We start from the raw sequence: 11902 nt of genomic DNA, 5'->3' as shown, positions 1-11902 counted from the left end.
ACTAATTAGAGCAGTTGTTCTCTTATTAGTCTATTAAGATGAACACTAAATCAAATATATTAATAGTGCACATATATTCTGTAATGTGTGATTTAAATTTTGGTAGATATGGCAATAAAACAAGTCTTTGTTAACATCTACTGTTACCACTTGGAGTACTGAGAAAGTTGTATTGTCATCAGATCCTAGACAGCAAGGTTAACTCAGCAATACCAGTGAGTTAAATGAATAAAAATACAGAAGATGGACCAATGTCTGCTTTAATAGAGACAAACATCATGTCACCTTCTTGTTTTCCTCCTCTGGTACTTCTGCCTCTCGGGCACTGGAAGGGCACACACCATGAGTGTGCATCTGAGAGAAAAGCTGGCCCAGGAGCAGCAAGCTGAGGTATAAAATGGGATGGGGAATATTATTCCTGCTAGTGAGAGGGGTTATTCCCACCTTTGTGCTTTCCATAAGACCTTCTGAATAAAGAACCAACAGACATCATAAATCATTATCTAGAGAAAGTAAACACTGAAAAAAAACCCCAAACAAGACCTATGCTGCTTTATCCAGGGACTCATTTTTTAAATTACCTGTCCTGTACTAGGCTGTTGATCTTTGAGTCTCATCCAAGCAACTTGGCCACAGCAATAATAGGCACAGAACAGCAAATAATCACAGATGTTTCATCAGCAAAAGATTAAAGTTATTTCTGTTTAAACAAGTGCTTTGCACAGGAGGGCAAAAGTTAGGCAGTAGTGTTTCAGTAATTTCCAAGATGTCAAAACATTCCTTAGGTTCCAGTTTAAAGGGTGAAACCCTGGCCTTAATTCGATGCTCTTCAAACATTAGGGCCAGCTATGGATGAATGTGGCTGTAAGCAAATCCTGCTATGGACTGATAGGTATTTCACAGATGACTTCCACATGCATGCAAACATCTTAACCAACCCACAATGAATCACACATTAGGCTTTTCACACTAGTCCAATCTTGTGGAAGAAGTTTAAATGGGAAGGTGGAATATTCAGCACCATCTGAGACCAGAGCCAGGGTCTGCAGACAAAGAGAGAACACAGCGTTTTCTGTTTGCAATGCTGTTTATTTTAGAAAAGCCCCTTTGATCATCTGAATGAAAAATGTGGGCAGAAAAGTCACAAATGTTATAAAACGAAGTTTATTCTGCAATATTTTGTCATAATGAATTGCATCTCTTTGGTAAAAATAAAATTTATAAACATTTCAATTAACAGAGATTAGCATACAAAAAACTAAATTTTTGTAAATCGTCTTTAAAACTGGTAAAGGACTAAACCAGAGGAAAAAGGGTTAGAATTGGTCACCTACTGGCAAAATTATTCTAAACAAACCCAAGGACACTGCTTATGCTACATTAGAAACAAGCTAACGGGAATGGTTTAAAAACAACTCTGGTTCGTTTGATCAGAAAGCATTCTTACAATTCACTTTTAAATAAATAATAGTTACAATGAATTGGCAATTATAAAATGTTTTATATCACTATATGGCAGTAACATAATACTTTTAATTATGCACTTTTTAGTTTGAAGAAATGTACATTTATAAAACAGACTTGATAATGGCATTGGCAGTTAGGTGTGAAGAATGTGCTTTAAGATAAAATAGCAGGTGCAACATTTAAAATATTCTACCTTTTCTTTTCAATAAATATTTTGACCACACCATTATTAACGTGTATGAGTATACTTTGCTTTAATTAAAGCTTGTACTTTTCAGGCTGATGAAAAGTTGCAAACCACACGACTTCCATTTTAAAGATAGATTTAAAAACATTTGATGTGACTTCCGCAGATCAGTAATTTAGGATCGGAATCTGAAAAGCCAGTATAAGTTTGTACAGTGATCACATCAGATTTACCCTGAACAGAGCAACCTCCCATGAACACAAGTCTCATACACTTCTTCACTGCATTTAAAGAAGTAAATGTGGTTCATTAATACTTTTCTTGCCAAAATGTAACCAAGTCAGCCATTGGCATCAACATTTTACATATGTCACTAAAAAAACCCAAAGCCCAACAATCAAAATAACTTTTAATTATACTCCATTTATACTATATACACCAGGGTCTCTAACTGAGGTGGCAAACAAACCCAAACCCAACAGATATGTAAGAGAAAGGAAGGGCAGATCTCCTCCCACTGCCAAGAGAGGTGTTTCACAACTGAGCTGTCGGCTTTTGCTGCCAAACGCAGCAGAGGCCTGGGACAACACGGTGGGACAGGGCAGGGGCACAGCTCATTTGCCTTCCCCTTTGGAAGCAGAGAGGGAAGACAGCAAAGCAGGAAGGGCAGGGAGAGCATGGCCCCGCTGCACTGCCCTGTGTCCCAGGGAAAGGCTGCGACTGCTCCCCCCCTTCCACAATTCCAGTTCTCCCAGCTGTAAGGATGGATGGGATGCAGCTTTTGCTGCTAATTGCTGATCAGTGACTGGTTCTCACTGGTCATTGCATATGGTGATTAAATGCATTGTTAGCATCCCAATCCTTCAGATACGCTGAAGTCATTGTCACCAACTTCAGCGTTAACAGCAGCACAGCCACACTCCCCCAATAAGTATTAACCTCCTCAAATTTTATCTGAGGCAAAAAATAGTTCAGAACCAAATCAAACCATGGAGCTGACTATGAACACAGCTTCCAGAATACCTGGACCTCAATCCAGCTTTCACTGGAAGCTACAGAAAGCTGCAAACACTTCAGCAGGAGCCAGGCAGCACCCCTCTTCAACAGTGTGAAACTGAAATCATGGCACCAAGCAAAACCTCGGGCTGCTCACAGTATTTCTGTGCATCTGAATCCTCCTTTTCACATTGACACAAGCTCTGCCCTGCACAGTTTTCCATGAGAGTTCAAAAGCAACCCATGAGCAAAAAGAAGCAGTTCCACCAAGCATTCACATCTTCAGCTCCTGAAATCCTAAGAACCACTGTGTTGGTACTTAATTTTCCTTTAAATGTCAAGTTTTACCCCTAATACTCATCAGTAACACATCCAATATCAGATCTAATTGGCTAATGCAGCACTTGGGTAGCCACAACACACACATGGCTGGACACGTGGCCCTGTTACAGGTGTAGGCTAACAGGTGCTCACACAGAGCAGGAATGAAGCAGAGTATTTTCCTTCCCTTTCAAGAAAAAAAATTTCTTAAAACTGAATTGGAAAAAAAACCAAGGAAAACAAATAACCCCCCACGTTTTATTTTCTCTCCTAGTGTTTGTGCTTTAAATTCCAAAACACAAAGAACCTCAAACATTTCAGGCTTGATCCAACAGCCATTGAGTCAGCAGGAGCACCACCGTTGTCTTCAAGAGGCACTGGAACGGGCCCTCAGAGCAACAGACCTTCAGCAGCATGGCTGTGTTTGTATTGGAAGGAGACATGAAGAGACTGACAAATAAGAAAAAGAAAGAAAAAAGGGGCAAAAAAACGCACTCTAGTCTAAGAAAGGCATTCAAATAGCCAGGAAAATACTCCCTTAGGGAAAGGTAAAGGAATTCTTTTGGCTGAATCCACTATTTTCAACAGTGGACATTGGTTTCCTAAGTGGCTCTGCTCCTAATTTTCACCCAGCTTGCCCAACACCTGGTGGAAGCAGTAGCTTCACATTGGTGAGAACGTTTATGGCACATCATGCTACCTTTCAGCAACTGGAAAGATGACCTTGGATAGCTGTATACAATTCTGCAACATACTTAAGGCATCCTTGTATGTACAGTACTGTTAAAACCCACTCCAACAGAACTGCTTACCCATTTTTGAACAGAAAATTAAAAAAAAAAAGGTATAATCTACAGGAAGATGTAAATAATCACCACTGATTTTAAAAGAAAAATAGGGATGAAGTTCAACATACCACAAAAAACATTTTTGGCTGAAGGATGTCTAGGAACTATAAAGAGATTCTCTTATTGCAAAATGAACTTGAATCCTTTACAGGGAAGTCAGAGCCCTTAGACAGAACAAAATTCGCCTCTGCAGATGGGGCCAGCAGAGATGTAAATATGATCCACAGTGTGCATCTGAACAAACATATCTCTGAAAAAAAATAAAGTCAACTGTTGAAAAGAAAAAAAAATTAAAAAGTGATCATTAAGAAGGATGCTTTTGTGTTTTCACAAGTCATGCATATCTTCTAATTTGAGAAGATTAAATATTTTCTTTTATGTGGTGATTTAAAAATAAATGGCTAAATTATAGTTTGCGCCAAAAAAAAGAAAAAAAAGCAGTGAGTCCTCTTATGGCTTTGATCTCCCTTGTGAAGGGCAAAAGTAGAAGAGTATTGCCACAATTAAAAAAAATATATGTATATATTCAACACTGACAAACATACTATTTTTTCCTTTGCTTGTGACAGTGGGTCTTTGCAGTACTTATTAAGGAACTCAAGCACGTTTGGATGCCAGCAAGGTGGAGCAGAGACCCCGCTGCTTCCTTCAGCTCCTCATCGATCTCCTGACACAGCTCCTCGAGTACTTTCTTGCTGGGCTGACTTTCCTTAGAGGTATCCACACAAGGTTGGGATGCATAGCCGCTGTCTCCGAGGGGATCGTCGTCGTAGTCCCCGTCCGTGTCCACCTCGCTGTGAAAGCCCTCGCTGCCGTCGCTGCCCTCGTGGCTGCTCTTGGAGATGAACTCGTACACCTCGTCCAGGGAGGACAGGGAGGACACGCTGGACCTGGAGGCGCAGCGCTGGGAGCCCATGCTGCTGGCGCTGTAGTTGTGATCCTCGCTCGGGTCGATGTTGGCGGCCGCCGCGTCGCTCTCCTGCAGGGTTATGGAGCTGGGAGGATTGAACGCGCTGCCGTAGCTCCTCTTCTTGGGCGTCTTCAGAGGCGGAGGCTTCTCACCTGAGGAAAACAAAATGTGTCAGTGGCAAATGCCCCGGTGAGATCCCCTGCACCACGGGCACCCTGCGCCTCGCTGGCTGCAAGGGAGACTGAATTCCAGCATTGTCTTGGGTTATGTAACAAAAAAAAAGGAGTGTATTCTATTTCAGCTGTTGAAAGCAGCTGGGTAGATGTTTTTCTTTATCTCTTGTAACTCCAGGGGGCAGGGGGGCAGATGTCTTCTGATAATAGGCCAGCTGTTAAAACCAGGTGGGGCAGTGTTTCTTATCTCTTTCACCACTGCCCACCCTCTGGGGGTGGGGGGGATATCTTCTGTTAATAGGCCATTAAAGCTCACCAGTGACAGGACACATTCCATCATCCCATTGTGAGATGCTCCACCCAGTGGGGGAGGAGCCAATGGTTCCTACCAAGATAAAAACTGAGATGTAGGAACACCAAGCAGCCTGCTTTCCACTGGGTTCCTGGGGGAAGACTGGACTCATCTCACCATCACTGGACCTTTCTACAGGATCATCTCTGCTCCACAGAACAACATCTTACTCCAGGAGGATTTATCTGGACTGCTTCCAGTACCCTGACCAACAGGGTGTCAGGTCGTGTCTCTGACTCTGTCAGGGTTTTCTAGGACTTTTGTTTGCTTGCTTGTTTGTTTTTTGTAGTACTGCATTTGTATTTTTTAATATTCCTAGTAAAGAACTGTTATTCCTATTGCCGTATTTTAGCCTGAAAGCTCCTAATTTCAAAATCATAATAATTTGGAGGGAGGGAGTTTACATTCTCCATTCCAAGGGGAGCTCCAACTTTCCCTGACAGATGCCTGTCTTCCCAAACCAAGACAAGCATTCAAAGTCACAAAGTGCCCACTTACTGTCACCCACAGAGGACAACAGTCACTGCCTAATGTCAGCTAAGAGCTAGAGGAACAGAGAAGTAATCAAGAAACTCTTCTTACTATCAAGCACAGAGAGGGCAGGGATAGAACTTTGCGGAAAAAAATCAAAATTAACTGGGAAAAAAATTTAAAAAGGCTGCTTCTAATAAAACTCTTGCAATGCTAGCTGAAAGAATAATTAAACTACAAATACTTCTTGACTACTTTTACTGTTTGGAAACAAGACCATACTTGTTTCCTGAAATTTTATAGAGAAAGTATTTAGTTACTGAGTAGAGAAGAAAAACAAGAGTAAAATGGCTTATGCTTACAGTCCAGCATTCCTTGTTGAATGGAAGTATTTAACAGCATCATTGCAGTAGCAGCATCAATATCAGATTCTGTGAAGCAGAAGTAGCAAAATGTTACAACTCAGGTAAGCCTGACAAGATGAGATCTCTAAAATACACGAAGAAGACATATATATATATTTTTTTGCCTGTACTGGCCTACAGCAAAGACCAGGGGTGGGGGGAATGTACAAACTCAGACAAAGCATGACCCTTGTACAGCTCAACACTGTTCCAGATCAGTCTCATACCTTAACTATGACATTCAAAGGCTGAGTTCTCACGTTGCACTCACTGAAGCCAAGAATCACTGACACAATTAGACGTTCATGTGACAATGCTGTTGCTATACTTAACAAGTGCCTTTTGTTTGTACCAGTTGGGAGAGAAAGATTAGACCCATGGCACAGCAAAGCACCTCAGCAGCTCCATACCCTGGCTGTGTGAATGTGCAAGGCTGAGGGCAGCCATGCCCATTAAGGCAGCACTAATTCAGCACACCTCCCTCCTCCAGCAGAATTTTCCACACTAGTAAGTCAAACAGAAGAAATTGAGACTACGAGGGGGAAAGGGCACTGAACTGCTTAATCTAGAAAGCAGGGGGATCTAAATAATAAATAGGTACATAGAGAAGGTTGAGGTGAATTGTGGCACTGCGAGTTGCAGTGAGAAGCACTGCTGCAAAATGCCATCCTTTGCAGAGCAGAATCCTTACATTTCTGAAAGGCACCTTGAGGATAACAGGGCAGAGAGTGACGTTTCTAACAAGAACAAGGTGAAAGGGAAAAGAAACAAGCACGCCTTTTCCACTCATTTCAGGGCATGCTCATGCCCTTTAGAGAAGAGGAAATCCAATCCATTCTTTGGCTCACTTCTGCAAGGGATGATGAATACTCCTTATACAGGAGAGAAAATACGTATGGTGGACTAACCAGGCCAAACAGGATCAGAGAGACAGTGAGCTCTCACAACAGCCTGGGTGCCTGAGAGCAGAAGATCACATTTGAGGTGTAGGTAGGTATGTACATATGTATGAGCAGTGAGTGGAGAACAGGGCTGGAAGGGACCAGCAGCAAGCAGAACAGGCTTTCAGTTCTGCTGAACTGAAACCGTGGGGGGAACTGCTAGAGCAAAACATCAGCAATGTCATGTTTGCTGGCATTTGTTTTCTTCCCCACATTACAGGCATTAATTGTATTACTGAATTTAAGGGGAGGGCAGTATTGGGAGGGGGACTGCAGAGTTGTCAGCGTGGCTTCCTTATCTTGACAATTCTCCCTCACTTCACCCCCGGTCAAGGAGAAATTTGAAGAACATGGCACCTTGGGAATGTTGTAACAACATGGGAAGGGGACTGAGCTGCTGTTTCCAACACAGGTTATAAAACAGACACATTTTCCCCACCTTGTTTTCCATGCCTTTCATTGTAAATCCAGCATACTTTAGGCTCTACCCCATTGTACTCATGCGATTATTTTATTTCCTTCTGCTTTGGCTTTCTTTGGAAGAAACAGAGCCCCTGAATTCATAGGTTATATGCACCCAAGTGACAAAAAGAAGTAGAAAAACAAAGCATGAAGAATTACTTTGTTCCACTACTGTAATCAGGAAGTGAAATATTCCCATTCCTTACTTGCTATCCCAGACATTTTATTTTATCATCTGATGTTGGTACATAAGCACCACCTTGTTAAAATGACAAGCAATCGGAGGCATTAATGCAATGCAGGATTACTGCCTACAAAGAGTATTTCTGTACCCTAATATTCCCAAAGAATGAGGAGAGGCTTCTTAGCCTCTTCTGCAGTGGCTTCTTAGCAGTGTTCTGTGTCACTAATAACATGCTTTGGCTTCATTTGAGATTGCTCTTCTCAACAGTGCAGTATTTCCCAAATTTACACTTCTCCAGCAGAATGGCTGAGGAAGGATCTTATTACAAGGAATTCTGTTCATCTGCACAAGAGTTGCCCTATGGGACCCCAGGAACATGAATGGCTTGCCTCATATGCCAGAGAAATGCTGAAGGCTCCCCCACATGCAGAAACTAAATGATACCAGATACCTGTCATTATTTTGGCACCTCTGGTGTAGCTAAATGGAAGAGGCAACATCAGACTGGCAACCTCCAAACCTGTTACAGAACACACCAGCAAAATCCTTAGGAGGAGAGGGATTTCTTGTGTTCTCCAACATGCCCTGGGAATCCCAGATTCAGCAGCCCTGCAGCAGCCAGCCAGCCAAGGGATGTTTCCTTGCCACCCAGATGCCACCACATCTGGGGTACACAGTGATCATCACCTGTGGGCCAGGCAGCTGCTTGGTCTCCAAAACGCCTTGGCTTCGCTGCCTAACCAAAGCTGCTGGTCTGTGACCAAAAACTAAAAGCAACCTTCTCACCTCTAAGCCTACTGAGCCAGCAAAATCAGGGAGCTGGGTGTCTGCTCAGGTCCCACTTGGGCCTTTCCCTGTCCTGCTGAAAGAGCTGTAACAACACTCCTCTGCAACACAATTTGTTAGATTCAACCCTTTAAAAATGGAGTACTGTTCACTTTTCAGCACTTAAAAACCAAAATTATTATTACTTTTGTCTAGGAGAAGCCTAATTAAGCTTTATTAGCAAGGTGCAAGAGCTGTGCTCAACTGGCTCCTTCAAAAGAAATGCTGCAACCCCCAGCACACTTTCTAGCTCCCTCTGGGTGCCACAAGTTTTATACACTAACATTTGCTACCTTTGGTTCTCAGTTCTTGGTCTCCAACAAAACTGACAAAGAGATGTGCAGCTTTCAGATTCGTTTTCTACTGAACTATTCATTAAGTAGGTCATACTTGGGAGTGATGCATGTGCTGAATATTTTGCTGTCAGACCAATATGGCCCCAATTACACCTTGAAATTCACCCCATGGATTTGAAATTAATACACAAGTAGCTAATATAACACATATGCATTGTACTACATCTGGGGTTTTTTGTCATCTAGCAGACCCTTCAGAGCAGGGACAGAGACAACATCAGCTGGGCTGCAGTCCATGCTTGTGACCAAAACTAGGGGAGAAGGGTGAAAAGAAATTCGCAGTTTACCTTTGAGAGATCGGCCATGATTCTGCTGAAGGACTGAAGTCAGGTAGTGAGGGGACGACGACCTACTGAAAAAGAAATTCAACAGCTCAAAGCCAAGCCCTCATTAGGCAAATGATTTGTACGAAGTATAGCAGACACAACATTATGATCACAGAAGGCTAAAAACAAAACCAACCCTGTTCACAGGAAGGCAAGCAATTTCTGCTGCCCTCAGTAGATGGCTCAGCACTGGTTCATTTTTTGTGTAGCACTATTTAAGCATCATTTAAGCATTTGGAAAACACCTCCAAATACACACACTAAGCAAAAATCTTGTTGGCTAGAGTCACTGACTTCTACAGATTTTCTATACCTGCCCAAGGGCTGGATTTTAAACAAAGATATGTATTTTTTAGTACATAAAACCTACACATGAACAAAACATTAACTCATACAGGGATGCTCAGAGGACAGGTACGGACCAATTGTGATGATTTGCTTTTCCAAACAGTGGTGGGCAATTAACAAAACCAAAAAGTAATAGGCAAAGATTTGTGGAAGAGCAAAAAACCAAAAACAACAAATCAAGACAACTGCTGATTTGGAAGTTGATGCTATCCAGGGTGGTTTTTCACAATCAGACCAGCTTCGTACCAGACAAAGTACCCTTAAATCCCTCACATAATAAAGGGAAAGTTAAAGCTTTCATTTTTTTTTCCTGCTACACACACAGCCCTAATTATTCTTTATTATAAATATATTAGTGAGCAGTTAGAAGTAACTACAACAAAAATAGCACACACTATTAAAATTGCATGAAATGTAGCAATGTGCATCTTTTAAAGTGATGCTGGAACAATCTGAAGAGTGATGACAGAATTTTCAAGCCCAACCTGCAAGAGAAACCTCAGCTGAATGGGAAAAATGTGCAAAACTAGGGTTCAGTGTCTGGTATCTTTTCTTGTAGCAACCACGGACTGCAAAGGGAACAGATCCAAAAATAGGGGGGGGGAAATATTAAAAATAAAGGAAAGTAATGTTCTAACCCAAAATAGCTGGCTTGGCAGCCCTCAGATCCATTGTAAAAAGAGATTCTAAACATCATCATCCTTTTATCTACGCTCAGATTCTTCAAAAATCATGTCCACACAGAGCTTCTCCGAATTAATTTAATTCCTGGTATTGATTAAGACAAGCCATGCATAAGGTGTGTGCAAGATGAGGACTGTGGCTGTCCCCAGGGCTGCAATTCTCGTAGCACTAGAACCAGAATGCAGCCAGGGGCTTCACAACGACTTGTTGAACAAGCTGTGCAGAAATAAAATGCATCAGGGATGCCAATCATCTATGATAATACAAATTTCAGTGTCACTAGACACAGATTACAGTTTTGGAAAGCTTCTGCTCAAAGCAACAGCTTAAATTTTATTTTAAAATCTTGTTGAATGATAGGCATACTCCCCACAAACACACTGTAAAATAATCATGAACACCAGTCTTCCCACAGGAAAATTCAGAGACTGTTGCAGCTGAATTTTAGGATCACTCTGAAGATAAATTTGGACAGTATTTCAGCCTTTCTCCAGCTGAATCTCTGGGCTTCCTCTCTCTCTCCAACAAGGCAGATCCTTGGGGGCCCTTCCCCAAAATTAGGTCAGAATTTAAATCAAATCTAAGCAAGGAAGGAGAAAAAAATAAATCTGTTTTTCTGTGTGTGATGGAAAGTCACATAAATGTTTTTTATTACTGAAGGAAAATAAACCAGCTTTCATTAGGGAGCAGTTTGGTATCTTAATATGTTGTTTCTTATTTTCTTGTACTCCTAAATACAAGCACTGCAAAACCCTTCCCGTGTTGAAGTCAGTGGGAATTTTGCCATGTGGATTCATTAGATCCAGGATTTCCTTGTAATTCTTGGCAAGTGTGACTAGTCCTTCAGTAAAGGAAAAAAAAAAGTTACCAATAACAACAGCTTCAAATTAAAGTCCTTCCAAGTACTTAAGCATGCAGATGAAATGTCTCCTTCCTCACACCTAATTTTGGTATGTTGCATTTATCCAAGCTAAGTAAACCACACTTAACACAACTTTAGCTGCACTGATCTTGGAGACCCTGGAGATTTTAAAAGCTTAAATGGTCAAGGCTCTGAACACTCTGCCCTAGGCTGAGTCTGTTGATCCTCTGCACCTCTGGCAGGACAGACAATGCCCAGAGGTCCTTTCCCACCAGTCTCATTCTCTACAATTTAAAGTCTGGCTGTACTAACACAGAGCATTAAAGCTTTCAAGGACTAAACTTTCACTTGAGTTGTACCCAAAACCAGAAGTTCATACCCTCACAGAGAGACATTAAAGCCTATAAAAGCATTATCCTCTAGAGCCCAATTACAGTCATGTCAATAATCTTTATTCCCATAAACCCCAAGCAATACCACCAGTCATCTCATGGTTTCCATTCTGACTATTTCTTAATACTTAAACGTTTCAGAGTTATTTTAGTAATGCTCCCTATTTCAACAGAAAGCTGGAGAACAGGACACTTCTGCCTGGCTTGTTCCAGCCCAGGATAGCCCTGGGTTGGAGAGAGACCAGAGACAACTGGTTATATCTTGTGAGTTACAAGCCTCACTGGACAAGCCCATGCTACACAAAATTTTTGAGCCCCTAAAGCTTGCACAGGGGTGCCAGCTCCCAGGGTCAGTGTCCTGTTGGACCCTGAGAAATGTCTGCTCAGTGTTAT

The 11902-nt window shown here is 41.8% G+C and overlaps 1 protein-coding gene across 3 annotated transcripts in view; it reads right to left on the bottom strand.

Moving 5' to 3' along the window:
* Positions 1 to 1068: 1068 nt before the first annotated feature.
* The window catches only part of FOXN2 (forkhead box N2), a 31105-nt gene continuing 20271 nt past the window's right edge, over positions 1069 to 11902 (bottom strand). For 2 of the 3 annotated variants that reach the window (XM_063391196.1, XM_063391198.1), the window contains exons 4-6: positions 9185 to 9249; positions 6088 to 6156; positions 1069 to 4881 (exon numbers count right to left, since the gene is read on the bottom strand). In XM_063391196.1, coding sequence (XP_063247266.1) covers positions 4364 to 4881; positions 6088 to 6156; positions 9185 to 9249 — 652 coding nt within the window. In that variant the 3' untranslated portion in view covers positions 1069 to 4363. The remainder of the gene's footprint in view (positions 4882 to 6087; positions 6157 to 9184; positions 9250 to 11902) is intronic. The other variant, XM_063391199.1, reaches the window with a different exon arrangement.

The sequence above is a fragment of the Prinia subflava genome, chromosome 2, assembly GCF_021018805.1.
Source record: "Prinia subflava isolate CZ2003 ecotype Zambia chromosome 2, Cam_Psub_1.2, whole genome shotgun sequence".
NCBI lineage: Eukaryota > Metazoa > Chordata > Aves > Passeriformes > Cisticolidae > Prinia > Prinia subflava.
The sequence above is the reverse complement of the archived record's forward strand: the minus strand, read 5'-3'. Positions and strand labels throughout refer to the sequence as shown.